Source organism: Nanorana parkeri, unplaced genomic scaffold (assembly GCF_000935625.1).
Source record: "Nanorana parkeri isolate BGI_ZX_2015 unplaced genomic scaffold, ASM93562v1 scaffold917, whole genome shotgun sequence".
NCBI lineage: Eukaryota > Metazoa > Chordata > Amphibia > Anura > Dicroglossidae > Nanorana > Nanorana parkeri.
This window is the reverse complement of record NW_017307185.1, coordinates 339,092-363,113: the sequence shown is the minus strand read 5'-3', so window position 1 is coordinate 363,113 and position 24,022 is coordinate 339,092. Positions and strand designations below refer to the sequence as shown.

The window sequence follows — 24,022 nt, the reverse complement described above, 5'->3', positions numbered from 1 at the left end:
TTACCTATGAAGAATTTGAGGCACTGTATTATTTGTTGCTGTTTTACGGGCGCACACAATTTGTAAGCTTGGCATGTTATGTATCTATTTACTCCACACAAACTCATTTTATATTTTACCAAAAAATATATTACATAGTGTTTATATGCACCAAAATTAACTTAAGTCTATTTGTTCCTAAAATTTTAAGTTTGATAAGGAGTTGAGCTAATATCATGCGCCATAAAAATGTGCTACTGCTGCCATTTTATTCTACGGTGTCTGTGTTTTCAGGAAATACATAATTCTTGGGGATTTTAAATATTTCTCAGGCCTAAAACGTAGATTATAACATGTGTGCTAAAAAGGCTCTGGCAGCGAAAGGGTTAATATACTTAATGTTGTGCTTTTTACCTGCGATTGTTGGAATTTAGTGACAGGGTCTGGTTGAAATATTACAGTACAATCTACCTGCTGCGTCCTCTGGCAACCGGCTGGACCTGAATAAGCCTCTTGTTAACCCTTACTTCCACTGCTTAGCTCATACAGTTCATATGGTCGTATACATGTTTTTACCATTCATAAGAAAGTCTTTTACAATTTGTTTGTTTAGTTTTGTCTTGTTAGCAAAAAAATAATTCCCTTTACTTTATTTGCAAATAACTTTACAATGTTTTGAAATAGAAATATAATTTCAAATTACAGAATACAATTCACACTTATTATCTATAGCAGGGGTAGCCAAACGCCGGCCCTCCAGCTGTGATGAAACTACCAAACCCATCATGCACCTGCCTCTGAGAGTCATGCCTGTAGCTGTCAGTCAATGCCTTATGGAACTTGTAGTTCCACAACAGCTGGAGGGCCAAAGCTTGGTCTACAGTAATACTACATTTTTTAAAAGTGAACACTGATCAAAGTAGAATTTTTTTTTTATAGTTTTTTTTATGTCTATGGATTACATATAAAACAAAATAATTTTTGCATTATAATAATAGGAAAGTTAGAATATAATAATATAGGGAAAAAAGCCTTGTAAAAAACATATAGGGCCCTCCTTACCATCTTGTCTTGAATTGTATTGTGATTTTAATGTCTTCCTTATATTGTAAAACGCTGCACAAACTGTTGGCGCTATATAAATCCTGTATAATAATAATAATAACAACATATGTATTACTTTGTCATCTTATCTCTAGTAATGACAACGTTTTTCCCCTCAATCCATAGGGCTGTAGCAGACATGTAAAAATTGCTTTGGTTCATAAGGGGTATACAGAGCTGAAGAGGTTAAACACCAAACTGTCTGTGTTCATCCAAGGGTTAACATGTGACGAGATTATAACTATATTTAGAATTGCTGCTTTGTGTACTTGTATATGTATATTACAAAAGTCCTGTCATCTGTGCTTTATTATAAGAGACCTATATGAGCCTAATACAATGGCACACTGTGATTATCGTTCAGCATCACTACTTCCTGAATGATTGATCCGTGCAACAAACTACATTTCCCATCATGTCTTGCTCCTGGAGCATGCCCAGTTTCTTTCCTGTTGGTTTTAGATCAGATGACAGTAACGTGATTGCTAGCATGCTGAAGCAACACTTGTGTGAACTGTGAAGTGTATCTCAGGCAAGGCACTATGGCTGCTGGTGGACCAGAAGCCAGTCTTAGGTACCACAACAAGGTGGTCATAGTAACAGGAGGTACAAAAGGCATTGGTGAAGCGGTTGTCAGGGTATTTGGTAAGAGCTTGTCACTAAGTTTTCTTTAGATGTACAAATATATTACCGCTTTTATTCATGCCAAATATCTCTTAGAATTGCAATTCTTTTGTAAAATATTGTCATAAAACTGTAAAAGGAAAGAAGAAATGTCTTGTATATTGCAGGAGCAGGTTCCAAAGGGGTAAACTGTACCTGAGTTAAGAGACAAACTTTATTTTGCTTATCAACTTTCCTCCTAAAATTTCTAAATGGGGATTTCCAAAATCTTCTCCTCTCTCTGACTCATTGTAGAACATGATGGAGCTGATCAATTTCCACATTTAATTACACTTTTTAGTTTTATAACAGTAACATGCAGGGGTGTCCCTCCACCCTTCACCACCTGAGGCGGGGGGAGGGACTTGTGGTGGATTTCTGGCGGATGCATGTTATGGGGGTGGTTGTTATGTTGGGTGCTGGTGGTGCACGTTTCCCGGGGGGGTGTCAGGGGGGGTTTAATGTGTTTAGGGACACCGGCAGTGCACTATACCTGGCTCTTAGCAACCTGAGACGCTCTGGCAGCGGGCACACCTACCGTCCCCCCACGTGGTCCAATAAAATGCCTTAGCCAAGCGCCTCTGTTTGCCTCATTATTGGGACAGCCCTGGTAATAAATGAACAACCTTTTATTAAACTAAGAAATGTCATCTAAATGATCATTATTGAATAATATAGTATAATAGTCTGGTACAGAGGACTGTAGACAGTTACATCAGCATTGCCACCAATGTGTGGGTGTATGAGCATTAAACTAACAGCTTTTGTAACATTCTGTATTGCTGTATAAATCTGAGTCCTGTTTTCATCAATTCACACACTCCTTTTTTTTTTCTATCATTCTCACTTGTATAAGGTAATAGAAGGATCCTGTCGGTTTTTAATGCTGTTCAGTTTTGTAACGCTTCAGATTAGAATTCAGAGTTCACTGCTTTAGTCAATATTTGACAACGCAGTTTTTTTACAGAGTTGACGGCTTTTTGTATTGTTCTATTCAGAATGTGAAAGTTGTCTTGCAGTTTATAGCACCATCAGGCTTCCTTAAAGCTGAACTTTGGGCACCTCAATATCCTCAAAGGACTTAAATCAACTTTTTGTGTGCACACTATACACTATAGACCCCACAGAACCCACCAGAGACCCTGCATAACCCACCTGAGAGTGACCCTGCAGAGCTCACCATAGATCCTGCACAGTCCACCTAAGGCTCATTATGGTGGGCTCTGCAGGGTCTTAGGTGCACTGGTCAGGGTCCCTTTACCTGCACATGCAGCTCCTCTCCCCTGCTGCTGGGCCCCAGCCTCCTCCACCTCCGGACCAGCGATGCTGGGCCCCAGCCTTCTTCTCCTCCGAACCGGCGTTGCTGGGCCCCAGCCTTCTAATCCGGACCGGCGTTGCTGAGCCCCATCCTTCTTCTCCTCCGGACCGGCGTTGCTGGGCCCCAGCCTCCTCCACCTCCGCTGCTGGGCCATGGCCTCCTGACCGGGCCCCCCTCTGCCCCGGGCATGGCGGTAGTTAGGCCACTGCCCTGGGGCAATTGCCTCCCTTCCCTCCGGCCCAGTCCTCCCCCGTCAGTGGGCAACCCCAGCTTTGGGCCCTGGGGCGGCCGCACTTGCTGCACCACCGGTAATTCCGCCCCCGAATACACATGCCTCTTGTAGTTAGACAATATTTGCCCGAAGTTCAGCTTTAAAAGTTATTATAGAAAAAGTATAACACTTACTATTAAATATAAAACACAAAGGGTTTTAGGCACTCCCCTTAGTGATTTTTGTTTGTAAAAAACTTTTTGAATCTTTATTGGGATTTACTTGTAGAACAAATACAATACACACCAACAAAATAACCAACTGTGCATGCACACTCCAGGAATTAGAAAAAACATGCCCTTGCAGTGGGGGCGCAAATAAAGCATTATTACCTGATCCTCTGTCCCACGGTGGTCAGCCGGAGTTCTCACGTGCAATGCAAGTCAATGGATCTGCGATAGACCTGATGACATCAGCAGCCCATAGACCACTGGAGCCCAAGGCAGAAGAGGTTGCGTGTCCAGTCTAGCAGCCGAGCTGGACTGAGAACCAGGTGAGTAAAACTGCTGTGACTCCCTTAGACAAAACAAGCACTTAACCCTTGCAGTGCAGGGGCAGGCCCACTGAAAGGATATGTTTTTTTTAAATTCCCAGAGTTGTTCTTTAAATTAGGCAATGTTATCTAACACTAACAAATGTCACTGTAAGCACAAAACAGCATATAACCTGCAAAGTAAAAAAAATGGGAGGATCATCTGTATGTCATTTTGCACTATGTAGATGTTTAATCAAACCTTTATCCATACAGATATCTAAATAAGAGCAAAACTGTATATGCAGCTCAGCTACGTAATCAGAACAAGTTCAACTACTAGATTATAAAGACCACAGTCATAAGTTTAAAATGAACCTGTGCCCAGACTGTGCACAAAAAGTATTTACATATTCCGAACAAGCAGTAACAACATTCTAAAACAAGCCCTCATTTACCTCTGCTGCTAAAGGCATTGCGAAGAAACTTCATCTTAAGACGTCAATTACAGGGGTATAGAGGACAATATAACATGAATCAGGTGATAGCTAATGTGGCTGCGAAGCCGTGTACATTTATTGACTTCTATGGGAGGCTGTAGCAGCACCTGTGGCTCCCTGGCTGGGGAAATATGGACAGATTTACATTGTACGGGTGTGGGCACCCTTGTGCATTAGCCCTTAAAGTGTAGTTCCACTTTTGTAGTAAAATGTGAGAAAACACCTCTATATGTTTTGCTATGTCTAATCAAACAACATATCCAAAAATCATTTTTAAAAATATACAGTATTTCTTACCTTTATAGCTGTGTTCCTGGTGAAGGCCTTTGTGCAAATTCTAGTCTACTCTGAGCAGTTTGAGAGTGAAATTATAGTGTCAGACTGAGGGACAGAGTGAGATTCCTTCATTAACACTCTCAATTAGCTCAGTTCACAAAGCCAACACACCAGGATGAAGATACTTATTATTTTTTTAAGTGACAGTTATTTTAATTTGAATCCAAGGAGATTTGGAGATGACAGTCACATGACTAAAATATAGATACTTGTGTTAAAGCTTCCGAATTGAGCCTAATGCCTCAAGGCCTTTAACCCTTCATTAGGACAGACAGTGTTCAAAACTAGTTTATAACGGATAATAAAATACAGGGTTAATTAGAGTAAACAAAGCTTCACACAACCCCTTTCTTAACATTACATGGGGGGGGGGGGAAGCTAGGGAGGATTTTAAGCAAGTATAAAGCACTTCAAAATGTAAGCAGAAATATTTCCACTTTTTTAAGCTACACAATGTAAATGAGAACATATAACAATATAAAATAAGTGTTATCCCAATTTGGCTGTAATAGTGGAAATGCACTTTAAGTATGAATTACTTCACAGTTCAAGCAGCTAAAAAGATCAGGGATGATTTGTTTTAAAGTCCTTTTACTGCTTGATAAGAATATGTAACAACTATAATGTCCATAGTCTGGGCACTGGGGCAATGTAACACTTACAGCTGCAACACTCATTGTTGGATTGTGATGTATATGCTGGTTTATGATCAAATCCACATCTCCAGTGTTTTTTTAGACAATGTTGCCCACACCACTTCCCTCTCTTCAGATCCTATTTGCCTCTAGAAGGGTTTTTGTGCACATTTTCTCCTGCTCCAGCTACAAGATCCCCACTCACAGGTCCAAAATCGGGAGGGTAATAGAAATGGACCTAGACAGTTTAACATTACAGGAGGCCCTGGATAAAATAGGGGAGTGGGCTAATATATGGCAGATGAGGTTTAATGTCGACAAATGCAAAGTAATGCACTTTGGGAATAAAAATAAGCAAATGGGCTATACCATCACGGGTATGCCATTAGGAAAGTCAGAAAAAAAAAAGATTTGGGGGTTATTGTAGACCACAGATTGATTAATAGCTTGTAGTGCCAGACTGCTGTAAACAAAGCAAGTAGAATCCTGTCTTGTATTAAAGGATAACTATGAGGTGAGTGCTTTTTACTCACCTCATAGTTCTAGCCAACCTGTGACAATGAGACTGTGCAACCAAACTAATTAGGGGAATGGATGACCAGAGCAATGAGACAAGGCTACTAAATTTAAATATGTTCACGTTAGAAGTAAGGAGATTAAGGGGGGACATGATTTTCATGTACAAATTGTTTAATGGTGACAGTAACATTAGCAACAAACTCTTTACAATTAACTCCGTAACAAAGACTAGAGGCCACCACCTAAAATTGGTGGAAAAGAAATTCAAGCACAAGGGGCGAAGGGGGTTCTTCACAGTTAGAGAGGTTAAGGTCTGGAACTCGCTGCCAGAGGCAGTGATTGCAGCTAAGAATGTGGAATAATTGAAGAAGCTTTTAGACGAGAAACAATAACATACAGGGATACAAGTACAATTAAGAATGAACTGATACAAGGTCCTATGTGTGTATGTGAGGGTGTGTTTGTATGTATGTATGTATGTGTGTATGTACATATGTGTATGTGCATGTATATGTATGTATATATATTAGGGCTGGGGAAATTAACGATTAATTCCTCGATTAATCGTTAAACTTTTTGATTGATTAAAAATCTTTTGATCGAAAATGAAAAGACTTACCTCTCCCCCGGCTTTCGGGAGTCCCGTCGGAGATCCTGTGACGTTTCGAAATTAATCGATTAAAAAAAATTTCTATTAATCGAACACCAAAATTTTATATACAGTATGTGTGTGTGTGTATACACATACGCACACATCAACAATAGGTTGGACTTGATGGACTTATGTCTTTATTCATCCTCAAATACTATGTAACTATGTACTATGTAACTATGTAGTCACGTGAGATTAATAACGTGCTGGATTAGTGTGATCCTAGTTCATTTTATTACTTCATTGCTGTGCTGTATGTGTATAGGCCAATGTAGTTGGATCTGTATGTGCGTTATCATTAATCGAAATTAATCGATTAAAAAAAATTTCTATTAATCGAACACCAAAATTTTATATACAGTATGTGTGTGTGTGTATACACATACGCACACATCAACAATAGGTTGGACTTGATGGACTTATGTCTTTATTCAGCCTCAAATACTATGTAACTATGTACTATGTAACTATGTGTGTCCCTGCTCTCCTCCACGGGCCCCACTATTTGTTTTCTTTTTCCTTTTCTTTGCCATCTTCTCCTAATTAAGTCCCCTGTCACCTTCCTTACCTGTGTGTCCAGACACACACACACCTCATTATGCACCTTCCCAGGTACTACATCCCTCCTCTTCTCAATGGAGGCTTTTTTGTCTCTTTGCTCCACTATCCTTTTGTACTGATCGTTTTCTTTCTGTTCTCCAATTGGCACACTTTTTGGCTAAGTCTAAGAAGGCCATGTAGGTTTTTTTTAATGATTTATCTTGAGTTAGTAAATTATGGACTTACTTAATAGTGTGGTAAGCTATTGTCCTTGTCCAGTTGTTTTTTGCCTTGGAATAAGCGTTTATCTGTACATGCTGTACACAAGGCCGGATTTACTCTCTCTGCTGCCCCAATGGCAGGTTCCTCAATCGCCCCCCTGTATGCAGGCTGCATACAAGTGATCTTGGCGACATCACCGAGATCACCTGTACAAAACAAGCGGCGGCTTCCACATGTCTACATTTAGCCTTGCTTGCCCAAAGCAGGGCTAAATGTAGAAAGCAACTACCCGCCTGGCTCCCGGAACTGCATGTCCCGGGGCGTCGGGAGATACTATTTCCACTCCCCTGTTGTCCCTCTACTCCCTGCTGCCCCGAGGCCGGGCCTCAGTTGGCCTTGTGGGAAATCCGGCCCTGGCTGTACACCTCAGGCTAATAGTCAATTACCAGAGTGCACATCAGGAGTGATGTTCATAGGATTCAATGATCCCTGAAGACCACAAGTGGGGGGTCTGCTTTACCGCACTTGTGGGCTGCTCTAAGCACTAGGGATGAGTGGAACTGAGTTTTTATTTTCTCACAATTTTGGCAAACACTGGAAGATTTAATCAATTTACCTTTTCAGCAAAACACATTAATCAATGGGGAAATTAAATAAAAGTGTTTTTTGTTTGTTTTAAGAGTGCAATGGGCTTCAAATGGTTCCTGAGGGTTATAGAAGCTGCATTCAACGATACTGGACCTGTTCTTGTGCCATAAATGGCCCATTATTAGGCTCATTATTTGATGGGGTTTTTTTGTCCAAAGAATAAAATGCAGACAGCCAAAAAAAAGTTCAGGTGTTCAGCAAGCACACCTCTACACTTATCTTTATGCCTACTTGTAATCACATTGTAGATCTGTCTTAGGGTGTTTCATTGTTTCTGAAAAAAATATTATTGTAGATCAGGCTAGAAGGGAGTGGGAATAGGTATGGGTAAGGGAAATTGTGGGTTCTTGACCAGTGATCGGCCTTTGCATTCAATTGAGATCTCAGTAATACACAGAGTAGTACCCCGGGGCTTGAGGTACCATATTTGTATTATATGGGTGGTGTGAAGTTGGGGAGCTCACAGAGCACTCGCACAGCGTTTCTCCATCAACAAATAGTCTTTATTTTCTTTTAACAGTAGGTAATCAGGATGTCCAACATAAAGAAAGCTTGTCTTCAGCAGAATATACATATATTGGCTCACCAATCACCAAGTCGTCTCACACCAGTTTTTCAATAGTTCTCTATTGCAGCACTGCTGCTCCGGCCTCAATCCGCAGGGCCACGGTCTGGTTCCTCCAGACCACCTCAATACTGTGCTATCCTGCAGCTGCCTGCTGTGCTGGCCCCCAGGTGGCAATCTCCTGTCTCCCAGGTGGGGGCCTGAACAAATCCCAGCACCCTCTTCATGAGGGATGTACACAGGTGCATAATCACTATTAAGGCATGGACCCATGGAATGGAGATTTCGTCCCACCCAGAGCTCTAAGAAATCTCCTGGCTCCAGGATCCATACTAGGATCCCGAAAACAAGGAAAGAACTGAAAAGTCCTTTCCTGGTACAAGTAATTTATTCCTGGAGCCACTCAGCCCCTCTGGCTGAGAATCCTGGGTCACTTTGAGGCCACATAACACAGTGGTATTGCCACGCAATGCCACAGTGGGTAAGGCACTGCAAAAATAGATCACACACAAGTATCCAGAACCACTGTGTGCTCCAGGCTAGACATAGGCATTACATGGTAGATGGACACATTCATGTATGAGACCTACACATTAAGAAACAATTTAAGAGGCAGTGGGATTTCAGATAGTTCATCCATACATGTTCACGCACTATGGTAATGGCAGCCTCCAATAGGCAGGCCTCCCATATGGGTACCCAGAAGTGACCCAAAGTAAAAAATGTACAGAAATGGATGCCAAACCAAAAGTTGAAAGAGTCCAAGACAACTGTGGATCTTGCAGATATTATGGCATATATTATTTACATGTACCTAAAAGTATAATTTGTGTTTTAGTAACCTACAATTTTTATCTTTTTCTGGTTTCTCTGGGACTGTACCACAGTGAAGAATGGCGCTTCAGTGGTGTTCTGTTCAAAAGGTATGATTCACATCCATTTACTCTCTTAAATTGGCAAGTAGAATTTTTTAATTTTAGTTTTTTAGTTTTTAAATACAGGCACTTTAATGACACCCATCCACATTGTAAAATGAAAAATGACAAATTGGCAGTTATATACTGTAACTCCAGGAGCATGGGAAATCTGCTAACAGAATCCCCATCCCCGTCGAATTCCCATCTGTCTTGGGTCCAATGAGGAGGCTGCATAGTCCTTTCTCAAAATCTTTAGTCCTGTGCATGTGTGCTGCAATCTCCATTTAATCCTATGCACAATTAACACTCTCTGTATGTACTCTCCTGGGCTACAAACTCTCCATAGGAATGGATGGAGATTGTGACATGCATGCGCAGGACGCAATAAAGAAGCTGTGCTGCACTGAGAAGGCCACACATAGAAGATTTCAACAGGTGAATGTATAACTTAGAGGGGGAGCATACCCCAATGTTTGTAACTGCACTTTAAAGTATATCTGCCACAAATCTGGGCCAAATCAAACTGGGCGTATAACAAAAAAATATTTAAGCAGGGGTTAACTGTTCTAGCTCTATAAATGTCACATGTAAGGCTTCTAGCATGGGTTTGAAGAAAAACAGTGGACCTTAAATCTTCCCATAAATAAGATAATTTTGTGGGAGTTCTGCCTTAAAGGGGCATGGTTAAATAGAAAATGACTTAATTTATTGTATACACTCCACACATAAGCCACAGTCCTTGTACGCATACAATATGCCTAATAATTACTATGACACAAGCAAGAGTCTCAGAGACGCACATACAGTAAATCTAGAACACAATGGAATATGTATAAGAAATCAAACTCTTTTATTATGTATTGTCATGTTCACACATAATATAGACATACAGCTAACCTAAAAAGCAACTGAACCTTTAGTTTACATCAGCTAAATACATTCCATGTGGATCAAAACAACAGCGAGTAGAAAGCCTAACCCCTATCAGAAGCTGCACTGTGGGACCCTCGCTCTCTGTGGGGAAGCAGTGGCCTCATTGCAGTGGTCCGTCACACCCCTATAGCTCTGCAATAAGCAAAGCTCATGCTCTCTGCTGACTGGTGTGCTCTGGGTCTGACTCAGCAGGAGGTGTGTTGGACCTTTGCAAAGAGATCGTTGCACAAAAGTACACCTATTGTTAAGATGCACCCAGAAAGTATTTAGCTGGTTTAAACTGAAAGACGTTGTTAAAATAATAAAGAACTACTACCGTTGATACAATGAACACTTTTTTTTTCAGGAGAACACAATATACAGCGTAGCTTACAAAGTGCAGCAGTCTTTTATATCAGAGCTTACAGAGTGTAGTAACCAGGTGTATGTAATACAGCACACGGCTCACTAAGTGCAGTGTTCAGAAGTATGACTGAGCAGAGATGTGTAGTGTCCCCATACATTGGGGGTTTAGTTCAGGGGGAGATCACAGGATATCACGCAGACCTTCAGTATATGCCCCAGGTGCCAGGGTCTATCGATACCAATGCTTCCTATAAACATTTTCAAAGAATACTAGAAGTTATCTAAGGAAGCTGTGGCTGTATTTATTCACTCTGGAGAAGGGGGGATATGACCAAAATGTACAAATACACTGCCTGTCCAAAATAAAAGTCACAACCTGGATTTAGCTAAGCAAATAGGTCAGAGCCTTCCATTGGATAGTAGGACTAGGTTCAGCAACATTATGTAACCAAAAAATAAGGTCAGCTGCTTACCTGAATATACTGAATGGACAGATTTTTCCAGCAATGGATTATTTTTCAGCCACAATTTGAGATTCGAGGAAGGGAGGTTTAACTGTAAACTGAGGAAGTGTTTGTTTTATTTACTGTTAGAGTAGTAAAAATGTGAAACTTCCTTCCCTGGGAAGTAGTACTAGCTGAGGGTGTTGATAAATGTAAAAAACTTTAGATATCTTCCTCCGTTAACATAATATACAGGACTATGGGAATTGTTAAAGACTTAAAGGAGAACTATGAGGTGAGAGATTTACAGTCATCCTCATAGTTAGAGCCGACGTGTGACATTGAAACTGTGACACGTTGACTCTATTGATCAGGAAGTGCGTGAACACATACCGTTGCTTGCTCACTTAATGATCATCTCCCTGCAGGGATTTCCCCCCCTCCCCTCTCCGATCCTCTGACTGAAGGAACAGACGGGGAGGGGGCGGGCACAGCTGGCTCTGCCTCTAGATAGGCAGCGCCCGCTATCAATCGGACAGCTGGGTGGATCTCGACAGTATTGTCATGATCCGTCCCGGCTGTGGTGCTCTCAGTATATAGCTCGCTATATACTGAGCTTTTGAGTCCCGAGGGGGAGTTAGTTATGTCCTCCTGTGACCCTAAAGAGAACTATGGAATAAAAAGGTTACCCCATAGTTCTCTTTTTAACCTCGCATACACACACCCATAGGTTGAGCTAGGTTGACCTTTGTCTTTTTTTTTACTTCATTAACTATAACCATGTAACCATATGTATTATCCCAGAAAAAGAGATTGATATCTTCTCATGTTCACATTTAAATGTTACAAAGATCTTCCTGAGGTGTGGAAATGTCAAAGCAGACCCTTACCCCCCTTTCACTGAAAATCACATCAGCATGCAGCTCTGCATGCTGATTTAAAATCTTACATGCATTAGTTAAACAAACATGTTTTTCATTTACTTACAAATAGAGTTTTTTCTACTTTGTGGTCCAGTTTTGGCACAAATGTGCCCAAGCTTTGCATCCCTTTACAAATAGAGTTTTTTCTACTTTGTGGTCCAGTTTTGGCACAAATGTGTCCAAGCGTTGCATCCCTCGAAGGTTACATCAGCAGAGAATTGCTGGGAAGTCTCATCTGTAATCTCATGAGATCTCAGGGAAAGGAATTGTTCTCCCCTGAGATGATGTGCATGGTCACATGTCCTAGTTACATGTGCCAGAGTTCCAGGAAGTAAAGGGAGATCTAGTAATCTGCCCTTAGCAAAAATGGCCACTGTCAGAAGACTGGGGAAGAAAAGAGAAACAAGGTATGCAAAGAATACAAAGCTTGCAATTATCTAGAAGTATATGTGTGTAGATTGTCATTACTAAGCATTTCTAAAGGTGCCTTTGTTGTTATTTTAAAGATATGGGTAAAGTTCCTCTTAAAGCTTGTTTCTGCCCTTCTACCTCCCCATTAGTTAATAAGAATGCCTACCACATTAAATGACAAGTATGGGGGATCAGGATGTAGTTCCTCTTAAAGCTTGTTTCTGCCCTTCTACCTCCCCATTAGTTAATAAGAATGCCACATTAAATGACAAGTATGGGGGATCAGGATGTACGAAGGGCAGGGACACATATGACTTTTATCTCTGGATCTAATGACAAGTTTGGCATGGGTTTTTTTTTTCTAAAGGTAACCTCTGATTATGTTTTTTCATCATATGCTCAGTTTGAATTGCCCATCTTTGGTAAAGGTTTACTTTAACTGAGGAATACCAAATGCTGTATCTAAAATGATCAGATAACAAATCACAACTAAAACTTTATAAAACTGCAATCTTCTGTTCGACACAACTTACTTTTACAGCGTCGCCCTCTATTTAGGAATCATAGATACAGTTTGAGGTGGTGATCAGATACATGTACATACCTGTCTTATAAAACATCTTTGTTATAATTTGCAGAAGAGACAGCGAGTGACCTTGAGCATGAGCTTTCAGAATGTGGACCGGGGTCTGCTGTCTATGTGTCTTGTGATGTAACAAGAGAGGATGATATCAAGGTAACCACACTCTATTTCTTTTCTATCAAGTAAGAGTTTCTTCTTTCACAGAACAATTTCCAGTGTATCCTTGAGATGCCTTGTAAATTCTTCTCTTGTCTCAGTGACTGTAGGGAAACTATCATTTCTTGTATCCATTTTGTACTGCTGCCCAAATAGTAATACTAAGCATAAAGTCAGGCACTGGTAGTTTTTTATCATGAGGCTCTGGGTGCGGAGAACCAGTGTAGCTAGACAACATTTTGGAAAATAAATAAAAATGTATAAACTATACTAAAGCGCCATTTAACACATATGAGTTTATAAAAAGTCACATAGCTATTTGTCCAGCAAATCTGCATGTACATTTGTTCTATGCAAATTAACCAGCTGTTGTGAGAATGGGGCAGAATGTAATGCTCTCACGGCAGGAGGACAGGACATCGCGATCTACCAGGGATCGCCTTGCGATCGACTAGTAGATCGCGATCGACCTAATGGGCACCCCTGCTTTTGACAATGTTCTCTTCTGGTCAAATGTTCTTCAAATATTATGGGCAGTAACAATTCTAGAGAATGCTGGAGGGAGTTAGCAGATAAATGTAACAATTGTTACTACAGGATCCTTGTAGTTGCAGCAATGGTTAAATCTGTTTCCTACGTTCCTTCAGCATTCTCTAGAACTGTTGCATTGTATCTCTTGTTACTAAGATGTATTTATTTCCCATGATCTTCAGCTCCATCTAGCAGCCATAATGCGGTATTTTCCTATTTCATTCGATGTTGTTTATGAAGGAACCTTTTTTTTTTACTACTGCCCATAATATCTGAAGAACATTTGACCAAAAGAGAAAATAGCCTAAGAAAGATTTTGTCCCATTCTTACAGCTTGTTAATTTGCACAGAACAAATGTACATGCTGTTTCACTGAATGAATAGCTTTGTGAATATTTGTTTTTAGCTATATATAGCTCTACAGCAGGCACAGGTTTTTTCCAGAAAGTTGTGCTGTGTAACTTCCTCTCTTTGCTTACTGTATAACCAGTAACTTCCAAACTTGCAATGAATGTGCGATTGGTGGCTGTAAGAAACTTCTTAGAACTGACACATTGATGCTAAAGGCTTTCTATGTGTAAGAGCGAAGAGCCTGGAATAGGTACAGTATTATTATTATTATTATTATACAGGATTTATATAGCGCCAACAGTTTACGCTGTGCTAGACATTACAATCACAATACAATTCAAGACAAGATGGTAAGGAGGGCCCTGCCCGTGAGGGCTTACATTATGCTTGGCATACTCCTCCTTCATCAAAAGGTACATACTTTAGGTCCCTTAAACTGATGCCCTGATCAGACAAGCTATGCTACCTGTATACATATCAAGGTCTAATTTTTATTGTTGACTGGAGTATTCCTTTAACACAAATAAACAAAAACGATCTGCGCCAGTGATGACACAAAAAAGGTGAAAAAGAGCTACTAAGCACTAAAATTATATCTGAAATAGTACAAAATATTTATGCAATAATGTGCCGAGCTGAAAAAACAATCAAATATAAACCGTGAAAAATACAACAATGATTATAGGCTGAACTCAAACCACATAACATGCACAGTGAAAACAGACTCTTTGATAATCCTTCACTTCTACCAAGTGAATGCACAAACAACAAAGGTGTGCTCACCTGGGTCTGTGGACCCACCCAGGGCCGTCTTTAATATTAAGTGGACCCTGGGCAAGATTTTGCTGATGGGCTCCTACAACACGCCCACCATTGCAATGGAACGCACAACAGTGTGGGTTGCTGTGCTGTGATAGAGCTCCATCCATATGTGCATTGCTTGTACAGCTCCCATGCATGCCTGTAGAGGTTCCGGGAGCCAGAATGTGAGGTCACTCTGGTCCAGGTACCTCTACAGGACGTGCGAGGAAGCTGTAAGCAATGCATGTATGGATGGAGCTCCCTCGCTGCCATACCTCCAGCCCACCTCAAGTCAACACTTGGCACCGGACAGCATATTTTGAATAGCTGCTCGGTGTGAGAATGAACAGTGCTGTGCTAGGGGGAGGCTGGGGATCCTCTCACCTAGAAAAGTGGAAGCCATGCGGCGACCCACTGAACATGGGGTCGCAACCCCCTTTTGGGTCACGACCCACCAGTTGAGAACCAAGGATTTAGACCATACACCACTCCCTCCGTATCACAAGAAATAAACTCTCCGATATCCACTTGTGTACCACTAGTATTAATCTGAAAATGTTTTCTTTGTTTAATATTGTTGGGGACATGTCTGCAGGCATGAAAGCCAACAGCATCAAGGCATGTCACCAAATTCCTCTTTTTCCTCTTATCCCGGTGGACTACTGTCACTGGGATAATTATTTGTGCTTTAAAAAAAGGAATAGTCTTCAGTAAAGATACCGCGTATCAAATTTGTATTGTTTTCAGAGGTTGTTCAACGAGTACAGATGTGTAATTGTTAGCGACTGTGCGGTTATACATTACACCTAGCAGAACATTTTATTTGATCGGGCACCAAAAATGTGTTAGTTTCACCAATGAATAGCAAAATTCACGGATCATCACAATCGCACATGATGGAAAAACCTTGCACCAAGTTACTTCCATCTACAACGTGTTATCACCTTCTCATCATTTAGTTAACACTTTGCTAACTTTTATGAATTCATCTGTTTGAACAAAGAAATATTGATGTAAAAGATAGAAAAATTAACCGCAGGATTCCATTTAAAACAGAAGCTGATTGAAGTAGCTGTAAAAACGTTCGGACAAATAGACTGTCTGGTCAACAATGCTGGATGGCGTAAGTACGAAATATTTGTATAAACCAAAAGCCGGACGTGTTTACTAAATCCAAAAAAGATATTGTAGACTTGTGTGGCTGCTGGAATATTGAATCGCATGTTATCTTCTTATATTTCTCGGACTCCAGTGGTGAGATAATTCCCCCTTTCGAAATTCTACATTCTGGGCTGTAGCATGTCCAGTACAAGTCTAGATGATGGTGTTATGCTTATCCAATGGATTCATCATAATGTAGAAGAACAGATATTATTGGAGGATCCAGCTGCAAAGCAGTGACACCTTTATGGGAGACATAAAGCAAAGCTGCAAAGCAGTGACACCTTTATGGGAGACATAAAGCAAAGCTGCAAAGCAGTGACACCTTTATGGGAGACATAAACTGCCGCAGGGAAATGTCGCTATTGAAATGTCTGAGAAATACAATACAGTGAAAAGGCCATTTGTCCCATTCCCGAATTCTTCTGTTGTTGCATATTTTGCAGCACTGAATGTTTTCAGGTTTTCAACCAAAATGTAATATTAGATTAAAGTAGATGTAAAGCCACTAAAATCTTGAATAAGCTTTACTATACAAAGGTAACGTCAACAGTAATTTGAAGCTTTCCCTTAAAGCAGACTGCAAGGGTTATGTGCTTGTAGGGAACTAAAATAACAGAGATCTAATTACCCAAACCATGATCCTGGCTGGCTCCTAGACCATAAGTACTCTCCTTGTCGCACTCCTTACCAATATGTCCCTTATAGTGAGGGGTGCTCACAGTGACCGCGGATGGCGCCGCGAATGTCAGCAATTGTAGAAATGTCACCAGCACACCAATCCTTTTAAGATAGCAAAAGCTTCATTGGATTGGTGTGCTGGTGACATTTCTACAATTGCTGGCTCCTAGACCAGTCCCTTCAGCCTCTCCCCCGCCACTCCGGCAGTCTATGGTCCTGTGAATCATCATGCCCTATACAGGGTAGGATGCCGAGGGACATTCCATCACTGGAGCGGAGGAGGAGTGAGACTAAAGGGACCAGTCTAGGAGCCAGCCAGGATCGCGATTCAGGGGAGTATATCTCTGTTATTTTAGCTCCCTAGACAAAACGAGCACTTCACCTTTGCAGTGCAGGGGTAGCCTCACTGTAAGGGTTAACAGTTCATTTGCCCTGGGTTCTTTAATATAATACCTGGTGATCCTTCCTTGAAGGTTCTTGTGCAAGCACTTCTGTTATAGACAACACTCTGTGCCTTTCTCTCAATCGATCTCCTGTGTTGTCACCCTATCACATCCTCCCAATGGAGACTACAAGCGGCCAGGCTGACACACATTGTCCAGGCATTTGTCATCATCAACAAACCCGTCCTGAGAAAAGATTTGCAGCAGTAGTGGGAATGCATGTAGATAGGAAGTGACTACAAAGAGGCTGCAGTAGATCAGCAGCACTGATATGCAATAAAGGATAAAATGTGAATATCAGTATTTTACTCAAATAAATGACAATTGTTAATGATACTCTGTGATTTATCAGACCAAAGGTCAATGCAGTTAGATCTTATATCTTCTTTAACAGCACATGAGTGAACAAGCATGCTCTTTTATTTCCTATGATTCATGATCAGTATTTCAGATAATGATGCAGGAAAGTTAGCACCCCTGACAGAGCTGGTCTAGGTTTTAGGTCATGGACTGCTTGTTTCAAGGAGTGTATCAGTATCTCTATTGGGACTAGATCTAGACTTTAACCAAAACAGCAGACTGCTTCGTATCTCCCCTTCTAATATGGATGTATTTTGTCTTTTAGATGATTGTTTTGCTTTAGCTTTGGCACACAGAGAGGTCACCAGGCATTCACCTTAAACATTTTAGGTTACAATTAGAACTAATGGCTCCTTCGGTTATGGCAGGTCATCAAGGATCTATGACAATAAACTACATAGTTTCCCTGTTGGTATGATGATCTTACTTGGAATGCTGAGTTTGTGGATGATATGGATCCCATCATCTCTGACATAGACAAAGTTTCACTTTTCTCTATTCTGTCTATAGAACTTTATTTCCAATTTTGGGGATCATCTCAGTTCTTTGTTAGGATGTTCTTCATCTTCATGGATGATTTTCCAATTTACTCTTGGAGACATTTTAACAGGAAATGTGTGCTACAGTTTCAAATAGTATTATCTGAAGATTATTGCTTGAACTGTTTTTCATTGGAGGCCCAAAGCCTTAGTTATCGCTGTATGACCCTATAATAGCAGTCACGAGAAATGACTCTGTACCAAGTCCACTTACAGTTCAATACCAAACATATTTGTTGTTTCAGGATCTGACACCTGGGTGTGGCAGCTTACAAGAGACCGAGCACAGAATTCCCATTAGAATAGCTCTAGGGTTTCTCCAATGAAAAGAACAGAGGAGCACTACTACCCAAAAATTGATTGTTAATAATGAGTTGGGAAAAATGAATAAACACTGTTAGAGGTCTTTCTTATTGAAGAAGCGAAATGATGTTTACCACATCTGTGTAGAAAAGTTCTTTTCATTCTCTATGGAATGGTAGCTGGACCATAACATCTCTGGTGGAAAATGGAATTATGATCATGGCTGTGTGCGGAAAACTCTCTGTGGAATGGTTGCACAATGTTAAGCAGGGGTTATCCTTGCGGCTGCCAATTCAAAGGGTGGAATCCTCAGTGTGCATCGGTGTAGGACGGACTCAGCTGGCCAGGTTGAGCAGTAGCGGCTGATCGATAGGGCTCCGTGCCGCCAGCGGTTCTGACGTGCTGTGCCGCCAGCGTTTCTGACGTGTTGTGCCGCCAGCGGTTCTGACGTGCTGTGCCGCCAGCGTTTCTGACGTGTTGTGCCGCCAGCGGTTCTGACGTGCTGTGCCGCCAGCGTTTCTGACGTGTTGTGCCGCCAGCGGTTCTGACGTGCTGTGCCGCCAGCGGTTCTGAGGAGCTACGCCGCTGTTTGATGGTGGAAATGATGCCCAGAGGGGAATGAATCGAGATGAGGGTACCTACCGAGTGGTGGAGGGGTTCCTCCCCCCTTTTAAAGGAGACAGCACACCTATTACCATTACCAATCATCCCATCAATAGTAGTGCGCTTAACACACGTGTCAAACTCAAGGCCCAGGGGCCGAATCCAGCCCACCAGGCCATTTCCTAGACTTCTACTTTCAGATCTAGGTATTAAGTTATTACTAAAACCAGTGATAATAGAATGCAGAGGCAATTATGATAAAGATTAGATACATTTATATAGTCTTACAGGCCCTTTGAGGGCAACCATAATGTTGATGCGGCCCACGATTAAATTGAGTTTGACATCCCTGGCTTAACACATCATTGTCTAGGGTTTCTCCACCTATCTTAGTTTGACATATATGTGTAGCCCAGGTACTATTAACTGCTAGCCAAGGCCTTTAGCACAGACTTCCCTTACAGTTCCACACTTTGTAGAACATCCCTCCATTAATGTTCATTGTTGCAGCCGTTGAACCACACTGCAATATTACATTAAAGTTGTGTAATTCCTTCAACTTATGTGTTCACAAATAACATACGTGATCTATTAACACCCATACGTTCTGTTCTTCTGCTTCATTGGGTAAAATACCTTGCTCTGCTCCTCAGATGTGGTGACCTGTAAATCTAGTTCACTTTGCTTTTGTTGTACCTCTATATACCTGATTCACAATGCTACATTGGATATGACAAAGTTCAACTTTACGTCTTTGTTCACAATTTCATTTTAGATCCTCCAGAGCAGATCATTGATGACACAAGTGCAGAGGACTTTCAAGACCTTTTAAACCTGAATCTTATTGGCTACTTCTTGACTTCAAAGGTAAATATCACAAGGGTTAGTTACAGTACATTAATCCCTATCAGGCCACAATGCTCAAGCTCCAACTAAGCGACTGGATATTCGAACATACCAGCAATTTTCTGCTTTAAACCACAGATTAATTGCACCTTGAGTACCTGGATACCAAGATATTTGTGGCTAGGAGTTGTTGACTGAGCCATTAAACACAAACCTGTAGTCTACACACAGTGAAGATAGAACACTTTCCCTCCCTATGGGTCTCCATATGTATTTGTGGCAGTACACTGTTTTTAACACACTGCAATGCATTACAAATGCATGTAAACGCATATGCAGAAACACACTGAACACAGGGATTGCGGTGCTACTTTTTTCATCGCAATGCAATATACAGTATTGCTGTGCTGCAATGCACGGCTGGTAGGAGGTGCGATGGGGTGCCATTCAAATAAATGGCACATGGTACATGACCAGTACTCAGGTAATCAGCTGATTCTACAGGAAACTAAGAGGGTTATTCACAAAGGAGCCAAAGGATTGAGCTAAAGCATTACCTAATCCTTTGGCTCACTTTGACCGCCAAGCCCTCCACAACGACCCTGGAAAAGCACCCTCCCAGTGCCGAGGGCATGTGGACTGGTATGATAGGGAGGGGGGGGGTGCTTGCTCGTTCCCCCCCCCCTTTCCTGCCTGTGCTCAGATTAAGGGTCTGGTAGGGAATTTTAGGGGGGACTCCCTGTTTTATTTTCCCCATTTTTGGGGGTGGGGTTCCTCAAAATTCCTACCAGACCTAAAGGGTCTGGTATAAATCAGAAGGTGGACCCCCACGCTGTTTTTTTAATTTATTATTAACTTGTAATTTTTTTATTCTGCTCACTACCACGGAGCAAGCGAGCAGAATAGTCGGGCCGAATGCCGCACAGCGGTATTCGGCTATTCACTCACTGCCGTTCCGCCCCTATGAGAATAGGGCCAACAGCAGCAGCGAGTGAACTGCCGGATGCTGGATCGAACATGTTCTTAACTTTGGCTCAGCTGAACATACTGAGCATGTTCGACTGAACCGAAGCTAGCCGTTGTACGGCAGATTTTAGCGTTCGGCTGACTTCACTTCGGCTAGGTTATTTACTCGGCTGCCTTCAGCAGCTTAGTGAATGACCCCTAAAATTTCTAAACACCAAGGAGCAGCATCCATTGTAAGTGATCTCATCAGCGTTTGAAATTGCTTAAAAACCTTTTGACTTTAATGTCACTTTAACATATTCTGCGTGAATTACGGCTTGATATATAGTTATAATTGGATTCTACCAAAGTAAAAAAGTTATTTGTTGTTCAAATTTGTCTTTTCATATTTCAGCTCCTCCAAACATTTCCCCTTGTCGTTTATGATTTTCTATTTCAGTACGCTTTGACTCACCTAAGAAAAACACAGGGAAATATCATCAATGTCTCAAGCCTTGTTGGAATCATTGGCCAGAAACATGCCATACCCTACGTTGCCACAAAGGTAGTGTGACAGCTGCAATCTGTATTTCCAGGTTACATGACATTTACATTGGGTGTTAATGGGAAAGCATAGCAACTGTGTGTAAAAATTGAGCACTCAGATTTGAAAATGAAAGGTAGAAACTGATTGGTTGCAATGGGCAACTGTTTCAGATTATGTCTACTCCAATAATGATACATTCCCCCCACTGTATCTGAATAACTCCCTTTGCCATCTTTTAAGAAACTCATTCTTTTGTGGTGGACGCCATCATTTAAAAAAAAAATAAAAAAAATCTCAGTACTGTAGTTGTTGATCAGGGAGGCTAAGTACCTGTAATGAAATACACATAGTATGTAAAAAAAACCTGTATATGGAACACAGCAAAGTAAATATGGTTCAGCAAACATCTAATCATGTTAAAATATACTTACAATATTTGAGGTACATATTACACTGGTAACACACACTCAATGTATGCATATGTAGCGCTCACCCCTGAAGGAGCCGCTTAATGCCCGGTTCATCTCTAGTCTGTCTAGGGTAGGTTCTTCAGCTGCCCAGCCATTAGCATTAACAGCCCTTCTTCTAGTGCCCACAAACTGATGTCCACTCCAGTAGTATAGTGAAGAATAACTTTTATTGAACATCCTCACTGGAGAGAGAGAGGGTATAGGGATTCTAAGCTTCCAGGGTGTAACAGACATAGACTCCAGACTCACCAGACTCGGTTGGCATATCAGTGTAGATCCACTTGGGAGGCAGCAGATAGCAAATGAAGTAGCAGATGAGCACGGATGAATATAGATCCTCAACAGGAAACACACTGGCAATGCTCCACCACTGGACCACTTACTGGATCAAACTCTAAAATTCCCCAGAATACCAGTCTCTATTGGCCAATCAAATGCTCCGACTTGGATCTTCTATCCCCCCATAAAGCACATCAATAATCTCAATACATCTAGGGTACCTACCAACTCTAATAAGGGGAATTTACTAAGAGTGGAGCAGACAGAATCTGGAGCAGATTTACACAGTAACCAATCAGCTTCTATCTTTCATTTTCAAAGCTTAACTGAACAAGCTGAAGAGAGAAGCTGATTGGCTACTTTGCACAGATGCACCAGATTCTGTCTGCTTCAGTTTTAGTAAATCCCTCCCCCCCCACATGTGTTTTATTTAGACTGTGCTTGATGGGTTGTTTATTTCTAAACCAGGGAGCAGTGACGGCAATGACCAAGGCGATGGCGATAGATGAAAGCCAGTACAATGTGAGAGTGAACAGGTAAGCTACATGGAGGGATTCAAAAGAGTTCAAATATGTTGGGTAAATCTTGGGATGAGGGAGAGTTATTAATCATTGGGGTCCCTTTGCACTGATATGGATTTCCATATGTATGTTTATTTTCTAAGCATGCATAACTAAATACTAATTTGTAGCCCATAACCCAGCGCTGTTATGAGGGTCTAAATCTTTGCCACAACCAGCCTGTGCAAAGGAGTTGAGGCTGCTGACATCTCAAGTCTCGAGTTGAACTCTGAAATGTAACCACTGTTCCTATTTCGGGGTCCAGTTGTTGATTTGGGGTTTCATCCAGTCATTTTTCTCGCCCCTGGAGCACAAAAAAATAATAATAATTTGGTAATTACTCTGTACTTTTTTTTTATCCCTTTAAAGTGACACTAAACTCAGGAGTTAAATCTTAAAAATGCATTCAAATACCTTAACTAATAAAAAAGATGTATCTTATTTGTGTCTCCCGTGACGGACTATAACTTCAATACAAATTAGTAAACTAAATGTGAGATTGTAGTCCATCATCGGGGTGAGAATGGAGCGGTGTCTACTTTACAGCACACACAGCAGTGGCGTAACAATGGCCGTAGCGACCCAGGCGGCCGCTATGGGGCCCGGGGCACAGTGGGGCCCAGCCCGATGCCGAGCGGACCGTCTGGGTCGCTATGGCATCCTCTGCTGGTGGCTTTCACTGGCGGCTCTGAAGAAGAATGCGCTGCTGTTCAGATCACTGACAGTAATCTGTGCAGCAGCGCGTTCGTCTCCAGAGCCGCTGCTGAGTCAATGAGAGCCTGCAGTGGCGGTGGAGGAGGCCGGACCCGGCAGTGGAAGAAGAGGTGGGGCCCGTGGTCGACAGCAGGGGAGGAGGCGGGTCCGTGGTCGACAGCAGGGGAGGAGGCAGGGCACGGTGACTGAGGAGGAGGCGGGCCCAGTGACGGAGGAGGCGGGGCCCATCAGCGAGTGTGGAGGAAGAGGAGGCGGACAGGTAAAGAGTGCGACCAGCCCACCTAAGGTGACCCTGCAGAGCCCACCATAGAGAGCCTCAGGTGGGCTGCGTGGGATCTCAAGTGGGCTGTGCAAGGGGTATAACTAGAAATCACAGGGCCCCATACAAAATTTTGCTATGGGGCCCTGTGATTTCTAGTTACGCCCCTGACACACGGGGACCATGGAGAACAAAAGCTATAAATGTCAGTCAAAGTACCACAGCGCTGAATACTGAATAATGGCCTGGATGGGAAGGGGGTTTAACACTGCGGATGTCAACTGGTTAATTTTAAATAGCTTTTTTGTTTGATTTAGGATATACACAGTACCGGCCATGAGGGTTATTAGACATAAAATGAATGAACTGTAAAATATGTTTCCACAGCACCCTCTTTCTCCAAAGCTGGCTATACAATGCTTGAATTTCATCTGATTCCTTATGAATCTACCGAAATCCAATCCATGTGTGGCCCTGTCGCTACCCCCTCCCCC

The 24,022-nt window shown here is 41.8% G+C and overlaps 1 protein-coding gene across 1 annotated transcript in view; it reads left to right on the top strand.

Moving 5' to 3' along the window:
* Window positions 1-1,572: 1,572 nt before the first annotated feature.
* Window positions 1,573-24,022, top strand: part of HSD17B14 (hydroxysteroid 17-beta dehydrogenase 14) — a 27,616-nt gene continuing 5,166 nt past the window's right edge. Inside the window, exons 1-7 of the mRNA XM_018566099.1 lie at window positions 1,573-1,728; window positions 9,312-9,347; window positions 13,035-13,132; window positions 15,875-15,941; window positions 19,684-19,775; window positions 21,160-21,264; window positions 22,464-22,531. Coding sequence (XP_018421601.1) covers window positions 1,626-1,728; window positions 9,312-9,347; window positions 13,035-13,132; window positions 15,875-15,941; window positions 19,684-19,775; window positions 21,160-21,264; window positions 22,464-22,531 — 569 coding nt within the window. The 5' untranslated portion in view covers window positions 1,573-1,625. The remainder of the gene's footprint in view (window positions 1,729-9,311; window positions 9,348-13,034; window positions 13,133-15,874; window positions 15,942-19,683; window positions 19,776-21,159; window positions 21,265-22,463; window positions 22,532-24,022) is intronic.